General features: G+C 43.6%; 1 protein-coding gene across 2 annotated transcripts in view; it reads left to right on the top strand.

Annotated features, from left to right (window-relative positions):
• HMGXB3 (HMG-box containing 3) overlaps window positions 1-27,341 on the top strand; it is a 44,519-nt gene that overhangs the window by 13,435 nt on the left and 3,743 nt on the right. The window contains exons 6-19 of one of the 2 annotated variants that reach the window (XM_040630416.1): window positions 1,328-1,459; window positions 5,774-5,920; window positions 6,017-6,189; window positions 7,799-7,974; window positions 8,116-8,213; window positions 10,669-10,767; window positions 12,360-12,509; window positions 15,329-15,630; window positions 16,142-16,269; window positions 20,508-20,639; window positions 21,563-21,747; window positions 24,711-24,930; window positions 25,750-25,883; window positions 26,693-26,809. In XM_040630416.1, the coding sequence (XP_040486350.1) occupies window positions 1,328-1,459; window positions 5,774-5,920; window positions 6,017-6,189; window positions 7,799-7,974; window positions 8,116-8,213; window positions 10,669-10,767; window positions 12,360-12,509; window positions 15,329-15,630; window positions 16,142-16,269; window positions 20,508-20,639; window positions 21,563-21,747; window positions 24,711-24,930; window positions 25,750-25,883; window positions 26,693-26,809 (2,193 nt within the window). Of the gene's footprint in view, window positions 1-1,327; window positions 1,460-5,773; window positions 6,190-7,798; window positions 7,975-8,115; window positions 8,214-10,668; window positions 10,768-12,359; window positions 12,510-15,328; window positions 15,631-16,141; window positions 16,270-20,507; window positions 20,640-21,562; window positions 21,748-24,710; window positions 24,931-25,749; window positions 25,884-26,692; window positions 26,810-27,341 lie in introns of both variants that reach the window. The other variant, XM_040630415.1, reaches the window with a different exon arrangement.

Below are 27,341 nucleotides of genomic sequence, written 5' to 3'. Positions count from 1 at the left end.
TAAGCTGCTATTGAGGAGTCTTTCCAAGTTCATGGTAATTTATTTATAGAACTGACCTAACTTAAATTTTTACTCTGCTTTCCTTTCTGGTGGTCTTCAGAATGAATATTCTATATGGAGCCACAGCCTGAGCAAAGATGAGAGGTGTTTTATATCCCAGTGATGATAATTTCTCACAAACTATAGAATCTTTTACAGTTTACTAAGTGACATATTTTCTTCTTACCTCCTTTCTCTTTAGGATATAGGAAGGGCAGGTGATTTTACAGAGGAGGAAACCCAGGGCCCAAGAGCTAAAGTCATCCAGTGTGTTAGTGGTAGAGTTGGAACTCAAAGCCTGGTCTCTTTCCCGGGTGCCACATACTTCACGCTCATCCTTGACTTGCTACCACTTTTACAATTTCCCTTCCCCTAGGCGTTCTGGCAGAGGTAGTTTAGGGAGATGTTTGCTTTTTGGCCAGTCTCGGGAAGGTGAGATTAATATCTGAGTAAACACCTCTAAGTGACAGAACAAATCTGACAGGGAAATGTTTTCTTTGTAGCATTAATCGAGACATGGAGCATGGCTAGTTTCTATTTGCAGCTGAAATGTAATAACCTGTTATAATCATTCTGTTCAAAGGGAGATGGAGTCATTGGAGATGGTGAGAGCCAGTAGCTGAATATATCCATATGCAGATAAATTCTGTCAAGTGTCAAAGGACTTGATTTCTTTTGGAATTCCCTCTTTTTTTTTAGTGGCATTGTCCGTTTTTATATCTCTGAACCCAAAGTCTTTGGTTCTCTGATTTTTAACAAGAATGAAGATGAAGCAAATTCTTCGAAGTATTGAGGACTGTAGGGTGCAGCCAAGTGCATGGAAGCAATCTTGGACCAAGAACCAAAGACTTCAGAGTTCTAGGTCTAGGTGTGCCCTGATTCACTATATAGTTTGAAGCAAAGCATTTAACCAACGTGAACTTCAGTAGTTACAGTATCTACTTCACAGCATTGTTCAGAGTGTTAAATGAGATATTGGTAAGGTGTGTTAGCACTATGTGGTACTTGGCTTAATTAGTAGTAATTATTGCTCTCTTTATTCTTCTGATACTTCTCTGTGTAACCTTGGGCAGCTGTCCTTCCTCGTGTGAACCCAGTTTCTCCATTTCTAAAAAAATGAATTAATTGTATCTCAGGACCATTCCAGTTCTGACCTTTTAAGATACTAGGAATTGGCTATCCTTCTGCAAGCTGGCATTTTCCTGGCATTGTTGTGGTTCTAACGGTCATCAGGCTCCAGGAGAGGTTACAGTGTGGTGTTGATTCTGACCCGCTCTTTTCCTTACAGACCACTACATACACCCGCCGGGGCCATGGGACGTGCACCAGCCCAGGTTGCTCCTTTACATACGTCACCAGGCACAAACCACCTAAGTGCCCTACCTGTGGCAACTTCCTAGGAGGGAAGTGGGTCCCAAAGGTAAGGTCCAGTGGTCATTGCTGCTTTGGAAGCCCCACAAAGTGGGCTTCCTGGTCCCCTTTAGAACAGAGGACTTAAAAAATAAATACTCATTTTTTTTTTCTGACTATACAAGTAAGTCCGTTTCATTGTGACTGTTTAAAAAAGAGAATAAAATGTTACCCACAATCTTAAGCCATCCAAAGAAAAACCATTGTTAATATTTTGGTGTATTTTCTTTCAGTCCTTTTTCTGTGAATATACAAGTTCTGTAGCTTTGTAGCTTGCCTTTTTTCCCCCCTAACTTAACATATCATGACAAATACTCTTAAAGACCATTATCTTTAATTGCTTTATAACTTCCCATGAATGACTACACCATGTTGATTTATTCATTTCCTGCTAGGGTTAAATTTTTAACAATCCACCCTCCACATTGACTGCTTAGTTACTCAGATGCATAACTCACCTCTGCTTGCTTTTTAGCTCAAAGTCCTTTCAGTATCCTATAGTTCTGTTAAACGTAGAGGTCCTTATCCTGATATTTAGGTCTTTCATAGTTAAATTTCCAAACATATACCTCTGTCTCTGTTTCTCTCTAAGTAAGTGATGCCTGATAAATAAATGAGCACCAGAGTTATGCCCCTGTGAAATTCAGTTCAACATGTTTTTTGTTACTTGTTTCATGCCGCACTAATAATATAAATCATACATCTTGCCACATTTTTTATATGACTACAAACTAGGGTCAAAAGAATTAGAGTCGTCAAGGATGGGTTATAAAGGAGATGGTCTTGAAGGATCAGTAGAATTTGGGTAGGTAGAAAAGGAAAGAGAGGGCATTGTTTTTGTGAAAATCGCTTAGGCTAGGTTTGTGTTTGTTACATGTCTAGCTTAGCATGGTCCAAACTTATCCCACGTAGAGAAAACTTACATAGTGGCGTACCTATTAAGTTCCTCGGCAGTTTCTATAGAACGTCTCTGGAAAATACTGGCATGGTAACTTTTGCCCTCTGGCTGAGTGTTGGGAGTGCAGGGCATCACTAATTCCAGGAGACAGAACAGGTTAATAATTAAGAGTACACTTCTGGAGGCACCTGGCCAGCTCAGTTGGGAGAGCATGAGACTTTGCATCTCAAGGTTGTGAGTTCAAGCCCCACATTGAGTATGTGGAGTTTACATACAGACCTCCACAAACAAACAAACATGGAAGAAAGAAAAAAACATGTACTTGGTCTCTGCACCAGGTTCCTGGCACCAAGGTCCTAAAACCCTAGAAATTTCCTGAGCGATAGAGGAGAGAGGAACATCTTTGACGGGGATAAAAAGTACACTTCTGGAGTCAGCTTTCCTCAGTTTAAACTTCTGCCTCCCGGGGATTTTAGCTGTGAAACCTTGGGCAAGTCACTTTATGTCTGTTCTTTATTTGGTTTATCTTTCATTTGTGAATGGAAATTAACAATAGTGCCTACCTCAGTACAGTTGGTGGAGGGATCAAATGAGATTATCCCTGTAAAGTGGATGGCACATTCCTAGTATAGATTAATTCCTCAGGGGTCACTGCTGTCACCGTTGGCAGCAATGTAATTGTCTCTATCATTGCTCTTCACACTATCACTTCAAGGGGCAGGAAGGACCCAGTGCTAGTGTATTTCAGGAGATTTTGTTGAGTTTCTTTTGCTTATCATCTCTGTTGTGCTGCTGTGCAGCCATTCGGTTTCCTCCCACCCTAATTATTCTCCCCCAAATGTACTTCCTCAGCTGCAGTAGAGAGATTGAATAGGATAGTCGGGGTCCTCCTGGGCCCTTCTTCACAGATGCACAGCAGGTGTGTCAAATGACCTCATTTCTTGTGCTTTTGCATGGAAGAGTTCTGACTGATTCTATGGCCTTGTCTCCTTCAGGTTCTGTTTTTACTTCGGCTTTTTTTTCTTTGTCATTTGTCTATTTTACCCCTTTGAATGAAATAACTTTTGAGCCATGGTTCTTTTTCTAAGATCAAACTCATGATGTGAAACCAGTTTTTTTTCTTAGTTACTTGTCCCCCATCTTGACTTGCTAAGTCAGATTTTTTTCTCCAAAGGTTTTTATAAGAATTACCAAGTAAAGAGTAGATGCTATGATTGCTTAATCTCATAGAATCAGAATAAGTGAGCGTAAGAAAAAAGATAACATTTTAGCATCATTGCACTTCGAATTTTAGAGATAAAAGTGACTTTGGTTTTCAGATAGTTCAAGTCCAAGTCTCTAGCTGAGGAAAAATAGATTCAAGAGAAGTGACTTGTTAAGTTCACATAGCTAATTATGTCAGTGCTTTTCCACTAAATCACAATTCTCGGGCGTTGCTATGCTGTTTAGCTGCAGAATCTTAAGATTTCTGGAGTTCTGATTTTTGAAGCAGCAAGTATAAATAGTTTCTAAAGCTCCAAATGTGTTCATGCCCGTCAGGAAATGACTCACCTTTTCTTGTATTGTTCCAGAGTTTATATTGGCTAAAATTAGCCCAAGAAAGTTTGGCACCGTTCCCAATGAATTGGATGGAACAAAAGATGGTATATAAAGCTCTTCAGCCCAAGGCTCTCTGATAGTGGTAATTGAGGTCTCTGTGAGCGGGCCACTGGTAGTATTTACCTTCCATCTTAAAAGAAAGTGACATCTAAGGGGGCGCCTGGGTGGCACAGCGGTTAAGCGTCTGCCTTCGGCTCAGGGCGTGATCCCAGCGTTATGGGATCGAGCCCCACGTCAGGCTCTTCCGCTATGAGCCTGCTTCTTCCTCTCCCACTCCCCCTGCTTGTGTTCCCTCTCTCGCTGGCTGTCTCTGTCTCTGTCAAATAAAAATAAATAAAATCTTTAAAAAAAAAAAAAGAAAGTGACATCTAAAAAGGGCAGGCTGAGCTAAGGAAATGTGAGCTCACTAGCTAGTTTTTTGCTCTGATTCCTTAAATTGTTCAGTCTCCCTGCAAAGGATTTTTATCTAAAATAACCCACTTAGCGGGCAGTGTTTTGCTCAAAGACTTCATTGCTGGGGTTTAGTTTAACTTGTCTCCTGTTTTCTGCTAACTTTTCCCTCTCCAGCAGCCAGTAGGCTCTGTGCAGTTTACTTGGAATTTTTCTCTATTTACTTATCCTTAATGGATTATTATTGTGTGTTAGAATCTGGGAATGCTTTACTGGAGATTTCTTAAAGGTTATCCATATTGGTTCTTAACCAGGGGCAACGTGCTGCCCAGGTGGCTTTGGAAATGTGCGGGGTTTTGGTAGTCAGTGACTGGGCGGAAATACTGAAATTTAATAACATTAGCCATAGATGCTGGTCTTCTGTGATGTACAGGGGAATCCTGCACCATGAATTGGGCCATCCAGAAGGCTGTTGTACTGCTGTTGATGAACACTGAGAGCCTGACTCCTCTTATTTCATGGTGGTGAAATGAGGGTTCTAATGAAGTTTGTCTTAGGTGACATAAGTAATTAGATGTGAAGCACAGCCTAGATGGAACTCAGCTTTTATCCTTGTTTATAGTGCCTTTTGCTAGTCACATGGAATTTAAAAACCTTCTGGAGACCCGTTCTGGAGACAACCACTGTTTTTTTAAAAAATTATATATGTGTATGTATATAAATATAGGTGTATGTGTACAGATGTGTGTATAGATAATAGTATATTTTCACAGCAGTGCTGGTGGAATAAAAGCTGCTGCACCAAGGAATTTTTTAAAAGTAGGTTGATCTGAAATAGCAGCTGAGTAAGTTTGACTATTTTCTAGTAAGTAATATGTATGAGTTAATTTGACCAAGGGAGATGTTTGTGGCATGTGTCTAGGTCAGCCTCAAGATTCACCTGAAAGAATCTGGGACAAAAGAGTTTTCCCCAGTAGAATTGGAAGCTTTGAATCTCTCCGTGTGAGATTTGAGCACATTGGGATTAACCGAATCTCATAAAGGGATCACCAAGACAAACAGTCTAGGACTTCTAGGCCCAGTATGTCAATATGTCCGCTTCTTTCTAGACATAGAGAAGCATTGAACAAAGGTCAGGCCCAAAATGCCAACGTTTGTTTGCTGAAACTTAAAGAAGCTATCAATGAGAGATTTGTTAGGAGAACAGCTTTATCCTAACGGGGGTGTTGAATACTGTAGTGAAAGGGACCTAAAGTCAGAAGACTTAGATTCAGGCCAGTTTTGTACTTGGGCCTTTAAGTTAGCCTGTCCCTTTCCTGGGTCTCCATCTCCTGATCTGTTACATTGTTGTCGTGAGGATCGAGTAAGAGAATACTTGTGATGTGTTGTCTGCTGTAAAATGCTGTATGAATACAGGCATTCTTATTTTTTTCCTAGGAAAAGCCAGCCAAAGTCAAGGTGGAATTGGCTCCTGGTATCTCCTCCAAAGGCTCGGTGGTTAAAAGAAATCAGCAGCCTGTCAACACTGAGCAAAACTCCCCTAAGGAAAATGTCTCCAAACTGACTTTGGAGAACTCGGAAGCTGTAAGCCAGCTCCTAAGTATGGCTCCTCCAAGAGAAGTGGGTGAGGAGAATGAGTGGGAGGAAGTGATCATCTCAGATGCCCATGTTTTGGTCAAGGAAGCTCCTGGGAATCGTACAGCAGCCACGAAGATGCCGGTGGTCAAGAGTGGTGTGCAGCCTGAGGTCTCTCTGGGGACAACTGAGAATCACAGTCCTGGACCAGACATACCACCACCAGCTGAGAGGACCAGCACCTCCAGTCCTCTCCCTGCTCCTAAGAAGCCCACAGGGTAAATTAATGTGCTCGTATATTATAAGATTGTATTTAGAATAGCATGTTGGGAAATGCTCCTTGTTTTATGCTATGTCCTTATAGCGTTCCTGAGAGGGAGGAGGTCCCAATTAATGGTTCCTATTTTAGAGATACAGAAACCAGGGCCTAGAGCCACGGAATGAATGATTTGCCTTGCCCTCTTACACTCTGCTATCTATGCGTTGCTGTTACGCTCCTGTACATCTCTTCTTGTCATTTTCTCTGAAGCAGTTATTAGCTGCTGGTACAGGCTGAGGGCAATGTTACAAACTAGTATCCAATCCTGGATACAAGATTTGGAAAGAAAGGCCTTATTAAGCCATCTTATAGAGTGATTCCTGTCCTGGTGGTCAGAGAATTCAATTCTGGTTGTGATCTGTCTCTTACTCCTGTTTGACCTCGGGCATTGTCCCTTCATGCCCGTTCTCTCCTCTGAAGAATCTTGAGTTGGGTATTGAAAAAAATCTAAAATTTAATGGCTGACCTTAACAGACTGAAAAAGATATGGGCTATTTTTCCTCCCCCTTCCCTCCTTAAAGGCCTGACTGGATTTTTGATATGGCCCCTTCCCAGGGGCTGTTGTGGTCTTATGACTAACGGCCTTATTTGCCTTATTTGTTGATATTGGTGGTTCTCAACAGGGAACACTTTTGCCCCCAGGGGACATTGAGGCAATGCTTGGAGACTTTTGGGTATGTGACAGCTGTGGGGGAGGAGGTGCTGCAGGCGTCTAGTGGGCAGGGGCCAGATGTGCGGCTAAACGCCCTACAGTGCACAGGACAGGCCCTGACAGACATAGAATTAGCCAGCCCACTATGTCAGTAGTGCCAGGGCTTAGAAATTCTGGTGTATATTATTTGATTTAAAACGTTTTATTATTGAATAGGAAATATATTCACAGGGTTCAAACTCAAGAGATATAAACTGAAACAGATCTCTCTTCTAGCCCATCCTCCACTCATCCATTTCCATTTTCCACGCAGTCCGTATTCCCACCTTCCTGTGTTTCTAGTCGTAATTTTATACACATACTACTTACATGTATATGTATAGATGTGTATGTGTGTATATATTTTTTTCCTACCTTTTTTACATAAATGGTAGCATAACTTATATACTTCTACATCTTGTCTGTTTTTATTTAACAGTATACTTTGGGGTGGTTCTGTGTTCTTAGAAAATGGAGCCATGCAGTTTAGACCTTTTGTTTTGGGCAAGTGAGTCACTTGGCAAATGTGTATTGAGGCCTTCTGTGATGTAGACTTGTGCTCAGCACCAGAGCTCCAGAGAAAATGTGGCTTTTGTTCTGCACGGTCGCTCAGCTGCCCTCATGTGGGAGACTGTGATAGACTTTAAATACTGATTAGAAGCAGATCAGATAGTATAATTACAATAGCTGTTGGTATTCTGCATTGTGGGCACTGTTTTGTGCTTTTTTATCTTCATAGTGACCCCATGAAATATGGGGTCTAAAGCCTGACAGTTGACTACACTCTCCCTCTACTACAATGCTATTTGGAGATTGTACTTTTGTTTTCTTCCCCTTGGGTCTGGAATTTTTAGATTTGCCTTCTTGTTTTTTTCAGAGTTGACCTGCTCACCCCTGGGGCCAGAGCCCCAGAGCTTAAAGGCAAAGCTCGGGGCAAGCCCTCGTTACTGGCTGCAGCAAGACCCATGAGAGCAATTCTCCCAGCCCCGTCTAACGTGGGCCGAGGCAGCAACGTGGGACTGCCCAGGGCCAGGCAGGCCTTTCCCCTGAGTGGTAAGGGCTGGGACAAACCTCAGAGTGGGGAGCTGTCCAGTGGGAAGGGGACAGGAGTGGGAGCTGCTGAGAATGGAGATGAGAGACTTAGGGAGACTCTGAATGCACCTAAGTCACCAGTTTGGCTCCTGATTGTCTCAGATAAAACCCCCTCTGTGAGAACTTGTGGCCTGAAGCCAAGCACGCTGAAGCAGCTGGGCCAGCCGATCCAACAGCCATCTAACACCAGTGAGGTGAAGGTAAGACCCATTCTCCAGAGGTGGGGCTTTCTGGGCGGCCTGCTGCTCTGAGAACAGGACTTCTATTTAGTGTCTCCCCCATAGGCAAAAAGCCTATTCTTATACTTGGTAGATCTTTGGAATGAGGTTGAGCATGAATGAGTTATTTAATTTTAGTTACATTTCTTTTCTTGTTATAAAATAAATGCATGTTTTTAAACTTCTAATTTCAGAAATAATTTTGAGGGGTGCTTGGGTGGCTCAGTCGGTTAAGCAGGCTCAGGTCATGATCCTGGGGTCTTGGGATCGAGCCCTGCGTCGGGCTACCTGCTCAGTGGGGAGCCTGTTTCTCCCTCTCTGTCTGCCGCCCCCCACTTGTTCTCTCCCTCTCTTTCTCAAATAAATAAAATCTTTAAAAAAAAGTTTTCTGAAACTTAAGAAACAAATTGCATTGCAAGAGTAAAGGTGCTACAAAGAGCACCCGTGTACTTTTTAGCCATAGTCACTTATTGTTATCGCCCATTTTGCTTTGTCATTTGTGCTCCTGTGTGCTTCTAACATACAGGTGACTTAAGGGGAAGTTACATGTCCTTTAGCTTCTTAATACTTCAGTGTGTATGTCTAAGAATAAGGATATTCTGATACTGACACATTGGTAAAATACTTCGGTCTGTCATTTGCATTCCCATTTCATCAGTTTTACCCAGTTATGTCCTTTGTAGCATTTTCCACTCTGGTACAGAATTCAGTCTAGGATTAGATAATTGCATGTAATTGTCTTGTTTCTTTAGCCTCTTTTGAAAAAACGAATGCACGGCTGTTGTAGAAAATTCAGGTAAGGCAGAAAGAAAATAAGTCCTTTGTAATCCTGCCACCCAGAACTAACTACTAATGGCAGTCTGCACCCATTCAGCCTTTGAGTCCTTTCCTATATTTGTGTGTGTTTTTTAGTATGGTTTTTTTAAAACTAAAAAACATGGCTCTTACTCCACATTCTGGTTTGTAGCCAGTATAATCCATTCAACTTAATGATTGCCAAAAAGTCAGTGTATTCAGGCACACTTAGTCTTAGTTTTTTTGTTTTGTTTTGTTTGTTTGTTTTTTTCTATATGTGACTAGAATAGTTATGATCAAAATTTCCTATATCACCATTTTTTACTAGAAATCTTTTTGGGTCGTGACCCTCAATAACACATTTTTATATCACAGCCCAGTAAACTCACCCATACCTGTATACATAAGAAGTATAAGGAAGCTATCTATGTCTTTATTATATGCAGTCACTTTGCTCTTTTCCATTTTGCAAAATGCTGGTTTCAGCTCATTAATTTTATGAGCCCTCAGTGGATTATGACCTGTAGTTTGAAAACCCTATTAGACCAAATTGAAATAGGAAAATCAGGCTGGCTTCTCCCTTACTGTATATTCTACCAGGCAATTTCCCTTGCTCCAGATGTGCCCCCAAAAGAGTATCATCTGGCTTTTACTTTGAAGGCTGATCTGTTTGTCACCCAGATGTGGTGTTAGCACTGGGTGTGTGTGTAATTTCTGGGTATAGAAGGCTGGTGATTTAGTCAGCTTCCACTGCTTTGTAGACTTCCAGCCCTGAGATTCCCTTTACTCGTGTAAACTCCCCGTCTTCTGGGTAAATAGCTTCCTTTGGACTGGCAACATTGGGTGTTATGTGTTACCAGCTATAGTCCTTTTGCTAGTCGTAAGCCAGTTAAGTTACATGAAATTGTATATTTTAAATATCAACTTAAATTCAGTATTATAGAATAATTACTTTTAGAATGATATCTTCTTCATCTTCAGTTGTATAAGTAATATTTACATTCTGTATAGAACATTGGAAAAATTTTTTTTTTTTTTAAAGATTTTATTTATTTGAGAGAGCGCGCATGAGAGAGCACAGAAGGGGGAGCAGCAGAGGGAGAGGGAGAAGCAGACTTCCCACTGAGCAGGGAGCCTGTGTGGAGCTCGATCTCAGGACCCTGAGATCATGACCTGAGCAGAAGGCTGATGCTTAACTACTGACTGAGCCACCCAGGTGCCCTGAACATTGGAAAATTTCATAGATGGTGGTAAAAGGGGAAACAGTCATGATCTTCCTCTCATCCTGTGGCATGTTAGTGTGAACAGTCTCTCAGACTTCCTTCTGTGCCAGAATTATTCAACCACATATTTGTGTAACTATCATAAGCTTTTCTGACTTGGTATTAGTTGTCCATCTGATTCACAGTGTTTCTAATGTGCAGTGTTAGAAGCTGCGCAGAAGAATGTGGCAACCGTGGACTTGGAAGTGACATTCAATCTTTGGTGGGCTGGTGATGCTGACTGGCATCCTAGAGGGCTCACATGAGCACAGCTCTAGACATTCCCTGGGACACTATTTTCTCAAGCCGTTTTAGGACACAGGACCTCAGCAGTTTGAGGTTTTATATTAAAACACTAAATCGCTTGTTCTGATCCACAGCTACCAAATGGCCCGGCCAGTAGGACATCTCAGGTGAAAGTTGTAGAGGTCAAGCCTGATATGTTTCCTCCATACAAGTACAGCTGCACGGTAACGCTGGTAAGTGTAGCCAGGTGATGGGTTGACATGGAGGTGGTTTTGGTTTTCTGGCGGAGGATGAGTATAAGTCTGAGGGAGGTGGGGAGTGGTAGTTTGGAGTGACAGTAGGGTCAGGGGTAGATCATTGGTTCTGAAGAGGCCATCACTGATACAAATGACAGCTGCTGGGTGAATCAGCTAGGTTTTTCCTGGGGGAGATCCATAGAGCGTAGGCCAGCTGAGACCTGGATATTTCTTAGAGAGTAATTGGAGATGAGAATCTAGTCCAGCTTTAGCATTCAGCAGTTTTTGCACCTTTTTGCCTCAGAAGTGCTTTCTACAGATTAGCTTGAGAAAGTTCTATTTTTCCTCCTTTAAACAGTCACATTCAGTACTGTTATCTGAAAGCATTTGAGAAGTACTTTGGTAAAGCAACTTTGTTTCACTTGGCATTTCCTACCAAGGTTTTCCCTCCCCAACCCACCTTTTATTTTTAACACACATGTATTATCCCAGTAAACAAATGTATGACTCTGGGGGTCATTCTTTCGTAGGGTAAGCCACATGGAGCAGTGGAATAAACACTGGAAGGACTTAGTCCAGAAGTGTTCTGGCTCTGCTGCCAGCATGCCACATGACCTTGGGCAAGGCTCTTTGCTTCTCTGGTCCTTAGTTTTCACTATCTATAAAAGTGCTTCATCATTTTGGATATCATGTTGAGGCTTTTCTTGCTCTTAATATTCTTTAATTTTCTGGATCCTTAAGGTGTCAGTTAGCCACGTACCTTTTGGCAGGTTCTCTGGTTGAGCTGAGTAAGATACACAGATTTTGAGAGAACAGCTAGATTTTTGAAAATTCTAAACTGACAAAGGCAAACATGCGCAGAACCATTCATTTATTGAAAAAATATTTCCTGAGCACCTGTCCTGGCCAGGCCCTGTGCTGGGGTTTCCGTAGTAACAAGACAGCATAGTATGGTGGATTAGTGTATAGTCTGGCCTGATCCTTAAGGAGACTGTCTCCTTTATCCTGGGTATCTGTTCAGTTTTCTTTCCCCAGAGACCTAATTACTATTCCCTTCTCCATGCCATCTGTACCTTCACTTCCCGGTCCCTTTGGCTACAGGAAGCCACTAGGGTTACCATCTGGGGGAACTTTCAGGACCTTTCCTTTTGGCTGATTAGATAGCAGCTTGTCATAGGAGCCTAGATGCCAGAGATTTGAGCTCAGGTAGTGCAGAGGTCATGATTGTCTTCAGGCACGGTGTGGACTCTGCAGTTCACCACAGTGTCCAGCACTCTGTTAGAGAAGGCCTGCTTCACTCTGCCGGTGGCCTGGACCCTGATGACATTTGAATTTCTGACCCTTAAGAGATCACTCACCTGTTTCACAGATGGGGAGGAGGGGCTTGCCAAAGTTACACAGGCTGTAGTAAGTTGAAAGGGGATAACTGCAGAAAAAGGATCTTGTTTCAGGGCTCTTTGGTAGTTAGTCTGCATCTACTTTTGCAGTTGTCACTCTCTTCTCTGATTGACTGATAGCTGGTCATCCTGGTTTTTAATTCTTCCCAGGTGTAACTTTTGTAGAATTGAAAATTGGTCTTACTTTTTTAGGATTTGGGCCTGGCTACTTCAAGAGGCCGGGGAAAGTGCAAGAATCCCTCTTGTAACTACGTCTACACCAACAGGCATAAACCTCGGATTTGTCCCAGCTGTGGTTTTAACCTTGCCAAAGACCGAACTGAGAAAACCACCAAGGCTCTCGTGAGTTCCTTCCCTAAACACATCCCCTTGCCTTGTGTGAGCTCTGTTAGTGCACCTGTTTTAGTAGAAATAAAATGATTTCTTAGTACATGATAGTAGTTAGAACACCAGAATTGGAACCAGTTGTTAAGTTCAGAACCTAGCCGCCTTCTCTCTGGGCTTCTTTTCTTCATTATTAAGTTGAGAAGGTTGGCTAGGTACCTTAATCTCTGAGATCCTTCTAGCCCAGTGGACCAAGAGTTCATTCCCCAAGGAGAATGGGAACTCAGGCTTTAAAGAGAATTTTGGAGAAGAGAGGGATGGAAGGGTTACATTCTTTTAGATCTGAGACCTGGTGGAGGACCTGTAAATAGTGTCTTGGTAAACAGAGAATGCCAACCCTTAGACTTTGTAGATTAGATCACTGCTTCTCAGGTTCCTTGCAGAGCTTTTGGCTCAACACAAAGCTTTACTTCTAGCAGTCTTGGCAAATCTCTCTGAAGTTGGACCAAGCTGTTTAGATAGTAAAACACATTCCACTTGGCTCCTTAGGGCTCATTTTTATTTATCAGAACCAGGAAAAATGGGTATCTTCAGAGGTCCTGTGAATTTCTTTAAGCAGGAAGATACAGCACGTGAGGCAGGAGATAGAATGATTAGGATGAGGGTAAGAAGACAGATCTCCCTGATCTGCCTTGGGGGAAGAGAGGCTGGCATCCAGAACAGATCAGGATCCAAGGTGGAGCCTGGCCACTCCAGATCTGAGCTGAACTTTGCAAGGTGGGCACGCTTGGATGGAAGGGGAAGGCATTCCATACTCAAGGATAAGCAATGGCAAAAGCGAAGAGCTAGAGAAGTTGTTCCAGTCACTTAAAAGAGAAGGATATGTACTGAGGAGTACAGAAAATAAGGGACGAAAGGCACATTGGGGCCGTATTGTGGAAGATCTTTAATGCTAAACCCGGCAATTTTTTTTTTAGGCTGTAGGGTCACATTGAGGCCCATGTTTTAATGTGCTACTCTTCACTTAGGGTTGACCACATTCTGTCTTGACTCCCTCTTAGCTCCTGGTGACACCATAATCTCTTTTAGGGCAGGTGTATCTATTTCCTCATACCTTCTGACCCTGTCAGAACGGAATTGAGTTCTGTATAGATGGAGGCTCTGAACATTCCTTTCTCCTGTTCGATTATAGCTGTTGGTATGGTTTGCAGTATGGAAATGGATATTGGTTCCTAGATTTAGAATAATGAGGTGACCTAATTTTCCGGGTCGGACAAGAATGGTCTAGGGACTTCTAGCCAATTGATTTCAAATCCTACTCTTTGAAATTTATATTTATGTTCTTCTGTCTTTAGCTGATAGCTGCCTACCCTTGGGACCCTTACCTTCTGACATCCTGCCACCTTTCAACTTCCTTAATTTTAGAGAAATAAAATATAATTACTGATTTTCATAAACTAAAACACTGGTCAGAGACCCAGGGGACCTTTGTGTGTAGTGCTCTTTGGAGCCCCCTGGTGGCCATATATTTCCCATGCAGTTTGTCCTCGGTGGCTATAATTAAGACTATAACATCTTTGGGCAGGAATGGTCTTCATTCCTTTCCATATTTCATTTGTGGCTCAGCGCAAAAGGATATAGTATTCCTGCCAGCTCTTCTTCCAGTCCTTGGTTCAACATAGTCATGACTGAGAATACACTATCTCCCAGGGCAACTCCTAGTGTCAGTCAGCTCTCTGCAGCCATTCATTCTTTCTTTAAGCAAGCATACATTGAATACCTACTATAGATCAAGTCTCTGGAGATACAAAAATAAATAGGACATGGTCTCTTCCCTTGAGGAGCTCAAGTCTAGTGGGGGAGAAAGATAGGTAGCCAAAGTTATAGATAATGAGACAAGAGTTGTCGTAGGTGTGCAGAGTTACTAAAAGTTCCTAAAAGTTACTAAAACTTCTTCTTATTAAGCAGTTAACTTCTGCAAAGCAGCATGTAATATGTCCAGCAAATATGAATTAGCATTTTTGTGTGCCCTTATACTGGTATTGGGAATCTGTAAGTAAGCAGGGACCTTATACTCACCAAAGATGGGGGACAGTCTCACCAATTGTGAGTCTGATTTCTGCAGTAAAAGAATGGCCTCTGGTAGCATGAGGGAAGGAGTGATTCAGGGGATTAGGAAGAAACCTTCATTGAAAAGGACCTGTTTTTAATGAGCATTTCGGAACTTTGTTCCTGAAAGCCTCTGGTGTCTAAGATAGTTCGCTTGTACCCAGAAGATGAAAGTGTTAAAGAGAAATGCTTAAAGCAGTACAGGTAGTTGTTTACATATCAGAACTACCATTCCTAGAGCTTTCATTGCATCCCCAGTACTGTGCTAAGTGCTTTACTTGCAATATTTTATTGATTCTGTATAACAGCTCTAGGAGATCACTAGTATTTCATCCTTCATTTCATAGGTAAGGGAACTGAGGCTCAGAAAGATGAGTAAATTGCTTTGGTTCACACATGTATAGCTGTTACATGGCGTGTCCAGAATTGAGACCTGGGTCTTTTATTCTCCAAACCCCTTCCCTGGTGAATGGAAGCAGACTCTTGAAACTATTACCAAGCAGTGTGTATCACCCTCTCGTTTCACTGAGAGAGAACCCACCAGAGAGAGAAAGCATCTGCCTTGAGTCACACAGAGAGTTACTCACTGAGCTGGTTCAAAGCCTCGGTTTCCCCGCCTCCACCATGACTGGGCCCATCCCTTTGTCACTTGCAGCCTCTCCGTGTTTTAGCCCGAGGTTGGTGGTACCCTGCACGCTGGCTGATCCTTTAGTCCGCTCTCTTCCCAGGAGGTCAGCTCACCCCTCCCGGATGTGCTGAGTGCCACAGAGCCGCTGAGCCTGGCCCAGAGGGAGATCCAGCGCCAGTCCACGCTGCAGCTGCTGCGCAAAGTCCTGCAGATTCCTGAGAACGAGTCAGAGCTGGCCGAGGTCTTCGCCCTGATTCATGAACTCAACAGCTCTCGACTCATCCTGTCCAACGTGAGTGAAGAGACAGTCACCATCGAGCAGACCTCTTGGTCGAATTATTATGAGTCTCCGTCCACGCAGTGCCTACTCTGTAGCAGCCCATTATTCAAAGGGGGACAAAAGTAAGCACCCCTTTCAGATTTACCCTGTCCCCAGCTGCCCTGTCTTCCTCGGCCTGTATTGCCCCTTTCTTCAGATAGCCGTAAAGCTATAGCCTTTGAAGGTGTTTCTCTGCTTCTCTTAAGTTTCCTTTGCTTTTGAATTGCTAAAGTAAAATAATAATAATTAGTAATCATCTATTAATTCCATTGAAAAATGCCTGAAAGTTAATGTCACCACATTAGGATTTTATTTACATCTGGACTGCCCAGCATAATGCTTATATTTGGGAGGTCAGGAGGATTGGTTAAATTGGGTAGTAAATTCAGAGTTACATTAATTTTAGGGGTGATTCCACAGACCTCATTCCAACAGAGTGGGAGCACCCACCTAGAAAACCCTGGAACACAGGCTCCAGCACCTTCATTTGCCTGCTTCATTAGCCTTGAGAATTTCGCCAATGATCACTAAGCCCTAGAACTGCATTAAGTTGATTTCCCTTCTGTTTTTCTGTTGGTGATGTTTTGGTACTAGCTCCCTGGCTGGGCCCCAGGAATGCTGGCTGCTGACAGCCAGCCGGCTGCAGGTGGTGACTGCCCAGGTGAAGATGTGTCTGAATCCTCATTGTCTGGCCCTGCACAGTTTCATGGACATCTATACAGGTGGGTATCAACGTTTCTTCCCTAAGACGGCCCCAAAGTGGCTTGGGAACAGCCTGTGTGGGTCGGACCTCTACTCCTTTGAACACTGGACCTTCTCTCAGATGGGGCTTCTGAGAAAGAGGCAGTTTTTCCTCCTGGATGTCTCAGCCCCAGATTATGTTTAATCTCTCAAGTGTTAGGACTCATATCTGGGATCTTTAAACAAAGTTCATAACAGATCCTCACTGTGGAAAAATGGGACATGCTGACAAGTATAAAGAAGAAACTAAAATCTGTAGTAATCGTGCTGCCATGAGATAAACACTTAACGTTATGCTCTTTAATCTTTCAGATGTGTTACTCATCCATACAGAACATAAGGAAGTACAAGATTTATGGGTTTATAGTTTTTCTTTCAACAAAAGTGGGATTGTGCTGGGTGTTATTTTGGAATGTTCTTTTTAAGTCTAGCCACGTATCTGGGCATCTTCTTGTGCCAGCAAGTGGAGAAATGCAATGACCGTTTCTAAGGGGTGCATGTGACTCCATTTTAGAATCCTCTTTGTAATTAACTCATGGTATGCAGGCCTGAATTATTTCCTTTGGGCGCATGCTCCACATGGAATTGCTGCGTGTTCACCCATTCCCCCTATACATTGATCAGCGTCAGACACTGAGCATTCACCATGTGCCAGCGGTGTCCGAATTTGGATCTTGAATTTCCTATGTAGGGTTGAGTGCTGAAGATTAAGAGTATTTGTTATTCTCTTTGTCTTCAGAACGTTATGGTGCCTTGTTTTGAATTCATGCTCTTAATGTCTTATATTGCCCAGTTGAGTTTGTTCTGTTTTATGCTCTTGCCAGCAGTTAGTGAGAACTCCATTTCCCTGCAGTCTGTCTAGGCCAGTAGTACCTAGGATTATATATGTATATTTTAAATTTTAGCTTTATTCTGAAATTTACATATGGCAAAATTTGCTTTGTTGTTTGACAGTTAACGTGAGTTTTGACAAATGCACCGAGATGTGTTAACTGCCACTGCAGTCAGTAGAACAGTTCCAGTGCCCAGAAGCTTTCTCCTGTACTGTGCCTTTGTAATCAGACCCACCCCACACCACTAGCCTCTAGCAACCATTTGATAATGTTCTTCATTCCCATAACTCCATCTTTCTGGGGTGTCACTTATCATAGTATGTAGCATTTTAAAAAATTATTTTAAAAAATCACAAATTGTTTTACAAATTTAAGTATGGTTGATACACAGTGTATGCAGCATTTAAAGTGAGTCTGGCTTCTTTCATTAAACATCATGCCTTTGAAAGTCCTCCGTGTTGGGGGCACCTGAGTGGCTCGGTTGAGCATCCAACTCGGTTTCGGCTCAGGTCTCGATCGGGGTCCTGGGATCAGACCCCACGTCAGGCTCCATGTTCAGCGTGGAGTCTTGCTTGGGTTCTGCCTCTTTCTCTCTGCATCTCATCCCACTCACATGCACTCTCTGTCTCTCTCAAAAAAAAAAAGTGTCATCCATATTGTTGCATGTATCAGTAGTTCCTTTTTCGTGTTGAGTAGTTTTCCAGTGTGTAGAATACCACAATTTGCTTCTCTGTTCCCTTGTTGAAGGACGTATGTGTTGTTACCAGGTTTTGACACTTAGGAATGGAGCTGCTGTAAATATTCACATACAGGCTTGTGTGTGGACACAAATTTTCATTTCTCTTGGGTGAATACCGAAGGGTCAAATTGCTGGGCTATATGTGAAGTGTAGATTTAGTTTTTTTTTTTAAAGAAATTGCCAAACTGTTCACCTAAATGTTTGTACCATTTTGCATTACCTCCAGCAGTGAGTGAGAGTTCTGGTTTGCTCTGTTGGTGAGTACTTGGTACTGTCTGTTTTTTTGGTGCTTGTTTTTCTTAGCCATTCTGATGGTTTTATGAAGTGGTACCTTATTGTGGTTCCGATTTGTATTTCCTTGATGACTAATGATACTGAGCATCATTTCATGGGTTTATTTGCCACCCATGTGTCCTTTGGTGAAGTATCTATTCCATCTTTGGCCTGTTGAATTGGATTATTTGTTTTCTTACTGTTGAATTTTGAGGATTTTTTTGGAGAATTCTTTATATATTCTGGATCCATAAGTCCTTTGTGAGATAAATGATTTACAGGTGTTTTCTTATGGTCTCTGACTTGACTTTTCATTTTCTCAACGGGATCTTCCACAGAGCAGAGAGGTTCTTAATCATGACAAAGACCTATTCATCAGTTGTTTCTTTAGGGATTATGCTTTTGGTGGTCTAAGGTCTGTCTACCTAGGTGAAGATCATAAATATTTTTCTATGTTTTTTTCTAGTTTTATGATTTTATGGCTTACATTTTAGGTCTGTGATTCATTTGAATTAATTGTTATATGAAGTGGGAGGCCCAGATTGAGTTCTTTTCTTCTTTTGCATGTGGACATCAAGTTGTACCACCATTTGTTGAAAGGTAGTCTTTTCTCCATTGAATTGTTTTGGCTCCTTTGTTGAAGAACAGTTGATCATATGTGTGGGTCTATTTCTGTGGTCTGTGCCGTCCCATTGGTTTATATTGTCTATTCTTTTGCCAGTACCTCACTGGTCTTGATTACTACAGCCCGGATAGTAGGTCTTGCAATCAGTGTGAGTCCTCCAACCTTGTTCTTCCTGAATTATTGTTTCCTGAATTGTTTTGGCTCTTTTAGTTCCTTTCCATTTCCAGATAAATTTTAAAATCAGCTTCTCAGTATCTGCAGAATCCTGTTAGAATTTTAATTGGGATTATGTTGAATCTATAGACCAGTCTGTGAAAGCTGACATGCTTGGAAATACTGAGTCTTCTCATCCCTAAACCTGTCCATCTTTCCATTTTATTAGGGCTGCTTTTATTTCTTTCATCAGTGTTTTGTAGTTTTCAGCATACAGATCTTGCACATATTTTGTTAGATTTATACCTAAGTTATTTCGTTCTGCTCAGTGCTAAATGATGTGGTTCAGTTTCTAACTGTTCAGTGTTAGTGTAGAAACACGATTGAGTAGACAAAATCCAGCCTACTGAATTTTTATCCAGTGACCAGGCTAAACTCACCAGCTTAAGGAACTTTTTGTAGATCAGTATCATAATTTTTAAAGTCTGCCAATTTGGTAGGTAAAAACTAGTGTATCATTTCTTAATTTGTTGCATTTCTTTGATTACTAGGAGGACTGTATGTTTTTTGTTTTTTTTTAATCTCCTCTGTGAATTTTGTGAACATTTCCATTCTTCTTTGGAGTATTGACCTAGTTCTTCCCCAGTTTATCAATTGTCTTTAATTTGTGATTTTTTTTCTGGACAAAAAGGATTTTATTTGTCTTTTGGGGCGGGGGTTTGCTTGCATTTTGTTTTTGTCCTAATGTTTATGTAATCAGATTTAGTCTTTTCCTTTATGGTTTCAGCATTTGGTATCATGCTCAGAAAGGCCTTCCCCACTCCTCTGTAGTCTTCTTTCATGGGAGCACATATTCCAGAACTTGATTTTGTGCAAATTTGTGCATTATACTTTGTGCAAATACAAAATCGCCCTCTTTTATTTGTCTTAAATTGACTGCATTTAAATCCCTCTGAGTCTTTTATCTTGGGATTTGGTTAGGGGTGATTTTATAGCTATTGTTATATCCGCTGCACATCCCTGGGCTAGCGGGTGCTCCTGGCCTTTACCCACGGTGTAGTTGTTGAGAAGTAGAGGAAGAGTGGGCCCTGGTGGTCATGAGGGCTGAGCTGGGTGGTACAGAGGTTTTTGTTTTTTCTTTTTTTCTTTTTTTTTTTAAGATTTTATTTATTTATTTGACAGAGACAGCCAGCGAGAGAGGGAACAGAAGCAGGGGGAGTGGGAGAGGAAGAAGCAGGCCCCCAGCGGAGGAGCCTGATGTGGGGCTCGATCCCAGAACGCCGGGATCATGCCCTGAGCTGAAGGCAGACGCTTAACCTCTGTGCCACCCAGGCGCCCCGGTTTTTGTTTTTTCAATTAAAAATTTCTGTATGGATTTCATTGCTTGCTTTTTTCATTTAACAATGTATTATGAACAACTCCATGCCAGAGCTTTTAGGTCTACGTTGTTCTTTTTAATGAGGCATAATTTCCTATTTTAGGAATGTACCATGATTAACTCTTCCCCTGTTGCTGGATATTTGGTTTGTTTCTAATTTTTTGCCATTGTGGATGTTTTACAGTGAGTTTTTCTGCTGCCTCTTTTTAACTTTGCAGGTCTCTTTAATGTGGGGAACAAGCTACTAGTGAGCCTGGACTTGCTTTTTGCAATCCGGAACCAGATCAAGCTGGGAGAGGACCCCAGAGTGTCCATCAGCGCTGTTCTGAAGTCAGTGCAGGAGCAGACAGGTACACGTTGGCTTCCTCCCTTTCCCATATTAGTCCTAAGTTCCCTGGGAATTTTTAGTGATGGGCTTTGGTTGAAAGAATCATCTTAGAGGAGAATCTGATAGTTTGAAAAGGAGACATTCTTGACTTCCCTGATACACTCCTCTTTTTGAATTTTACAAATGCCAAAATCGTGAGTCTTTCCATCCATCCAGGGACCCTCAGCACAAGATTAAGCTGACTCTTTAGAAGTTGATCCTTTGATGATAGGTAGAGTTGGCCTCACTGCATGTTAATTGGATTCATTCTGAATACACAGCTTCTGGAGGTCTCCACTACCAGTGCCAAGGCTCCTATTGAGACATGAAGGTGGGGATCACCCTCCTTAATATTAGAAATTATTTTTCTCCTTGCTTTCCTTCTTTCTTTTGATGCTTCTCCCTTCTATCCCTGTAGACTTCAGTTCCCTTGCATCTTGCCTGCTATGAGGTCAGATGGAGTAGGGCAAAGGTTGTAGGGTCTGAGAGGCCTGTATTTGAGTGTTGGCCCTGCCAGTTAGTGGCAGCGTGATTTTTGAGCCAGTTATCTTCTGCGTCTCAGTTTTTCCACTGGTAAAATGGTGATGAGAATAGGTCTGTTTCATAAAGACGTGAGCGTTAAATGAAATAATGTATTTGAAGCTGTCCGCACACGGTCTGGTTCCTAGTAGGTGCTAGCACGAGGCAGTTTTAATAACTGTATTGAAATTGCCCTTTGGGGTTGCCACCCGAGGCCTCAAAGGCCAGGGTGCTTGACCCTTGGGGGGGCGGGTAGTACTCTTGGGCGTCGTTAGGGGAGCAGTCTTGCCAAGTAGCAAGACTACTATTCTTGCTGGCCACTGGCTCATCCCCAGTGGCCTTGGGGTCTTTTTTGTGACTTTCTCAGAGCTCTTGCTCTCCTTGCAGAGAAGACTCTGACCTCAGAGGAGCTGAGCCAGCTGCAGGAGCTGCTGTGCAATGGCTATTGGGCTTTCGAGTGCCTCACTGTGCGAGACTACAATGACATGATCTGTGGCATCTGTGGTGTGGCCCCCAAAGTGGAAATGGCCCAGAGGAATGAAGAAAACGTGTTGGCACTGAAGAGTGTGGAAGTAAGTGCCTCCTGGCCACCTTTAGAACTGTCCTCACACTTTGGCAGCCACCGTTCTGCATGCTGTCCCAGGAACAGATGGCTCCAGTCCTGCCTGGGGGAGGCGAGTGGCTTTTTCATATAAGGAAGCTAGATAGAAATGGAGGCATTTGTTACTTTCCAATGAATTTATTAAACATGAACCAGGTGCACTTTTTAGACACTTGGGACAGGGCAGTAAGATAGGAAACAAACATTATTAATAATTGCATATATTAATGTCTATTATATAGGCAGTATGTAGTAATTAAAAGTAGCACAGTAATAGTGAAGCAGGTAAGGAGAGAACAGTGGTGGAGAGGGGGATTCCTGCTTTCTAGAGGGTAGTCAGGGGAGGCCTCTCTGATATGGTAGCATTTGAGGAGAGATCTGAAGCCCACGTAGCTTTCAGAGGAGAATTCTAGGAAGAGAGTGCAGCAAAACAGGGTCTGAGGTGGGCTTGCTGTGCATGATTGAGGAACGGCAAGGAGGCCAGTGTGGCTGGAGCACATGAGCAGTGGAGGGAGTGGTAGGATGTGTGAGGTTCAAGAGGCTGTGGGCGGCCAGACTCTCCATGGGGGGCATGTGGGCCTCTGTGCGGACGTGCACTGAGAGGGAGAGCTGCAGATGGGTTTGGAGGAAAAAGAGTGACTTGATCTGTGACTTGATCTGTTCTTAACTAAAAAGTGTTCGTTCACATAAAGATACCACCAAATTCATATGGCTTCATACATTCATTCTAACAGCCAAGAAATATATGATTCCGATCATAAAAGAATGGCAAAAGTAGATATATTTCCCCACCTTGTTGTATAAGGCCAGATACCCTTGAAAATAAAGCTAGACATTTAATATAAGAACAAATTTGAGCTGATTGTACTCATGAACATAGATGCCACAGTGCTGAGTACGATAATAGCCAGTCATATCTAATAGCGAAGGAAGTAACCCATCATGACAAGCTTATCCCAGGAAAGCAAGATGGTTTCAACATTAGAAAATACACTAATGTAATTTGTTCCTGTACAGTTTAATGGAAAAAAACCCCACATGATTATTTCAGTAGATGTAAAAAAGGCTTTCATTATCATTCAACACCCATTTATAATAAAACTCTTAGTAAACTGAGAATAATAGGACTCTTTCTGGTACTCGGTGTTTTTAAAAAAATCGCATAGATCTCTGAACACTCTCCCGTGATCATGCTGAGAGGTCTGGTCTCCATGCATAGGTGTGGAGTGCCCCATGAGTGTGCTGGTAGTAGCAGTGGGGGGTGAGCTTTCCACCACTGAACTCCTGCACAGTGATCGAGAGAGGACTGTAACATGAAGTGTCTCTTTAGGCCCTGGACCTGCAGCCCACCTGTTCACCACCAGGGGTGGTGCGGGCCCTCTAGAGAAAAGCTTGGGTGCATTTTGGCATGGCCAGCTGAGCCTGTTAGGGATTTAATGCATATTCCTCCTTTTCTTCCCAATTTAAAAAAAAAAAGTATACATTTTGATCACATATCCCATTTGAAGAATGTTGGTACGTAACAAGATACACGAAAGTAAGCATAATGCTTTCTGGAGTCTTCTAAGTGTTCTTTGTAGATAAAATTACTGATAAAAAATTTTGCTTTTTTGTGTTATCTCACCAAGAGGCTATTTCTCCACTCATTCCGATCTGCTTGTCTAATGGTAATCTAATGGCAGTGTTAGTAGTGACCCAGCTAGAATACATTGAGCATGTTACTACATATGCCAAGTTCTTAATGCTGTGCTCAGTGCTTGACTTCTCACCCCAACCCTGTAAGATTTTTGTAGATGAAGGGATTGAAGCTCGGGTTTTATTCACACTTACCCAGCCAGGAGGGGTAGAGCTGGGACTTGACCTTGGTCTGACTGTCTGACTCCAGAGTCTGAGCTCATAAGCACTGCCATGCTCGCCAGCAACTCCTGGGACTCTGAGCCCAAGTTTTTCTTTTTTTAAAAAAAACACACATCTAGCTGCAGAGACCATTTGGTTTTCAGAAGTAAACAGATGCGCATCTCCCCACAAAAGCTCACGTCTCCTAGCCCTACCTGGCATCTGCCTTGTCTGATCAAGGCTCTTTCTCACAGAAGGGAGTAGAATTCCTTCACTCTTGGTATGCATGTCTCTTCTCTTCTGTGGTACTGGGTATGTCTTTCTAGAGACCAGGGCTTACTTTATTTTCTCCCTTTTGTGTGTGCAGAGTGGTGTGATGCATGCGCGGAGAAGCAGGTAGAGGGCGTTCCGAAGTCAGTGAGAGGAAACAAGAAGTTACTGAACACAACTCCGATTGGCAGTTGTCCAGGAGGAGACTATCTGATGGCCTCTCCCCTTGGGGAACGGATAGAGGAGGACCCTCTAGACTGATGACAGTCCCTGCATCAGTTTGTGTGCCCAGCAGCACACTCAGTTAGCATTCCTGTCCCCTTGTTTGTGGAGAGGGTGGGCTCCGTAGCTGTAAGGTGTGCTGTGTGCTCACAGTGCACTAGCGTCGTGAGTGGTGGAGAGCACACTGCTTGGGCTTTGGAACGACCCTTCAGTTCACATTCGTATTCTGCCCCTTCCTGCAGTAGTCTCGCCTCAGACAGCCCCGCAGACTTGTGCAGTAGTTAATCAGACAGTGTTCGGCCCGTAACAGGTATTCGGTGGTAGCTCCCCTCTCCTGGCAGGTCAGGGAAAGGACTTGAACAAAGGCAGATGCAGAAGGGACTGAGGGCTGTTCAGGTATTGCGGAGAGCTGTGGTATGGGGGAGAGGAATGTGGGCAAAAGGCAGTTAGGTACTAAGATACCAGAATTGGGGGCGGGCGCCCTGGCAGCGCATGGCTATCTGATACCACCCCCACCTTGTCCCGAATGGATCAAGAAGGTGGGCTCTTGTGTTGTTAATGCCCTGTGGCTCCTATAGTTTGATCTTTTTTATCCTGACCTCTTAGTTCACCTGGCCTGAGTTCTTGGGCCCAAGTGAGGTAAACGTGGAGGACTTTTGGGCCACGATGGAGACAGAGGTGATTGAGCAGGTGGCCTTCCCTGCCAGCATCCCTATCACCAAGTTTGATGCCTCTGTTATTGCTCCCTTCTTCCCACCACTCATGAGAGGAGCTGTGGTTGTCAACACTGAGAAGGACAAAAACCTGGATGTGCAGCCAGTACCTGGTAAGACCTCCTGGCGGCTGACTCGGGTCAGGGAAGGGTCCCGTCCAGAGTCGGAACATTTCTGTGGCCAGACAGTATCAGTGGCAGAGGGGGGCGGGGGCAGGCTCACGTAGAGGGCTCATTTAAGAAAGATAATGACAAGACGTGACAAAATTCCTTAGGGGTTAAAGTCAAGGTGCAGAGTTTTAAAGAGCTGCCAGCCAACATTCACAAAACAGTACATTTCCTTACTAAGTGGAATGTATTTTGTTTTATTTCATTTTTTAAATTCTGGTTATGACCCACTGAGATGATTTTATAAGTATTTAATATGTTGTGATCCACTGGTTCTCAAACAGTGTTTCCTGACATTAGATGCTGAGGTCCCACCTCATACTTGCTATTTCAAGGCCCAGAAATTGATTTTCTTTTTTAAGACCCCCCACATGGTTCACTGGTGGTTAGGCAGGTTCAGGAACACAGTGTAAAGAGAGCGTTTTTGAAAGGAGACCTACTGCTCCATCGTGTTGCTGCCCTTGTGGTAAGCCTCTGGGATCTTGCTTTTGAAAAACCTTAAAAGATTAAACGCTTACCCATTTTGGGATTATTTGCAAGGGAGCTCTGCCTGATCTCTCCCCTAGACGTTCAGGGGCAGAAAGCAGTTCTGAGAGACTTCATGTATCCGCAGAAGTGCGAAGACCAGCCTCGAGTCCCCCTCCCTCAGCACCTAGGGCGGTGCTCAGGGCAGAGCCACTTGCCCTGCTTGCCGGACTTGGCCTCATCCCCGGGTTCTCCCCCTCAGGCACGAGGGCCTCCCTTGAGCAGGGCCGTCTCTTGCAGGCCACGGCAGCGCCTTGGTGAGGCTGCTCCACGAGGGCGCCTGCAAGCTCGAGGAGATTGGCTCCTACAGTGAGGAGGAGCTGCGGCACCTGTTGAGGCAGTGCGGCATCCCCTTTGGGACAGAAGACTCCAAGGTGAGTGGCGGGGGCAGCAGTGCCGAGAGGGACTTAGGGAGCAGGCAGGGCGTCTGCTTTCTGGGTGAGGAGATGAGCCACCTGTGACAAGTGCCTGTGTTGGACACAAGGTGCCAGCGGGCAGGGAGGCCTGGGAGATCGTCCACAGCCAGGTCATGGTAGGTATGCAAGGCCTTCCCTCTAGTCGGTTCCTCTGGTGAAGGTAGCGGGTCCAGACTCTGGGGTCAGGAATCCTGGCTCCCCAACTGACTGGGTGTGACCTTGGGTAAGCTGCCTTTCCTCACTGAGCCTTGTTTTCCTGGTTTACAAAGTGAAAATAACCAAAATACTGACCTGACTAGGTTGTTGTAAGGAAGGCACTTTGCAGTGTGTGGTTACCACTTCTCCAGGCCCTAGAGAAGGAGTGTCGTTACATCCGGGGGGCGGGGGGCAGTGTGTGTGTTAGCCATACATCATCCACTTTTCTTCATACTAATGTCCTATCGAAAACTTCATGCTTCCTTCAAGTTCAGACTCAAATATTAGCTTCTCTTTGAGGCATCCCCTGCCCTTTGAAAAGTAGGAAGACCCTCAGGCCTCAAGATGGCACCTTGATCACTCGGGCTGCCTCTCTCTGGGACCTGGTCCTCTCAGGGCCTCAGAATTCCCATCTGTACCTAGGAGACATTAAGCTAGTGAGGCTCCAAGGTACACTCTGGCCTTGACAGTTTATTCTTTTGCTTTGGGTATTGAAGTAAGAATTTGGTGCCGCACACCAGGCCTGGTCCCTTAGCATTTACTGCTTTGTTTTTAATCTTGTCCTGCTCCAGGAACAGCTCTGCTTCTCCTTGTTGGCCCTCTATGAATCTGTACAGAATGGAACCAGAGCTAGACAACCCCCACCTCATCTCACAGGGGGTAAAATCTACAAGGTGTGCCCCCATCAGGTAAGGGGATGCTAAGGAGGAGCTTGGGGTGAATTTGTCCATGTCAAATTGCCCACACAGAAAATCTTATTGATCCAGCTCATTCTGTGGGGGCTGACACTTAGGTCACTGGGCAGCCTGTGGAATAGCTCCTTAGGGGTCAGGTGCCACTCTTTGGACTAGGAAGGGAGCCTGGGTCATCATCAGTGAGTATGAAGCACCCTTTCACATCCTGGCCCTGCGTCAACTGTTGAGGGTACAGAGATGAGCAGTGAAGATGTCATTCTTCTCAAGTTGACCTCATTTTACAGGGGAAATAGAGCCACCATGGCTTAGGGCACTAGCTCTGAGGGAACTAGACAAAGTCCTGAGATAGAAGGCAACAGAGAGGGGCCAGCTGTCTGGGGTAGCCAGAGAAGGCTGAGAGCCCAACGATGAGTTATAGAAAGAATGTTCAGCAGAGGGAAGAGTGACAATTAAGTCCTGAGTGGGGAAGCCTGGTGAGCCCAGAAGAGGAAGGTTGGAGGGGTGACCAGAGACCAGATCATGTAGA

The sequence above is a fragment of the Ursus maritimus genome, unplaced genomic scaffold (genome assembly GCF_017311325.1).
Source record: "Ursus maritimus isolate PB19 unplaced genomic scaffold, ASM1731132v1 scaffold_15, whole genome shotgun sequence".
Taxonomy (NCBI): Eukaryota; Metazoa; Chordata; class Mammalia; order Carnivora; family Ursidae; genus Ursus; species Ursus maritimus.
The sequence above is the reverse complement of the archived record's forward strand: the minus strand, read 5'-3'. Positions and strand labels throughout refer to the sequence as shown.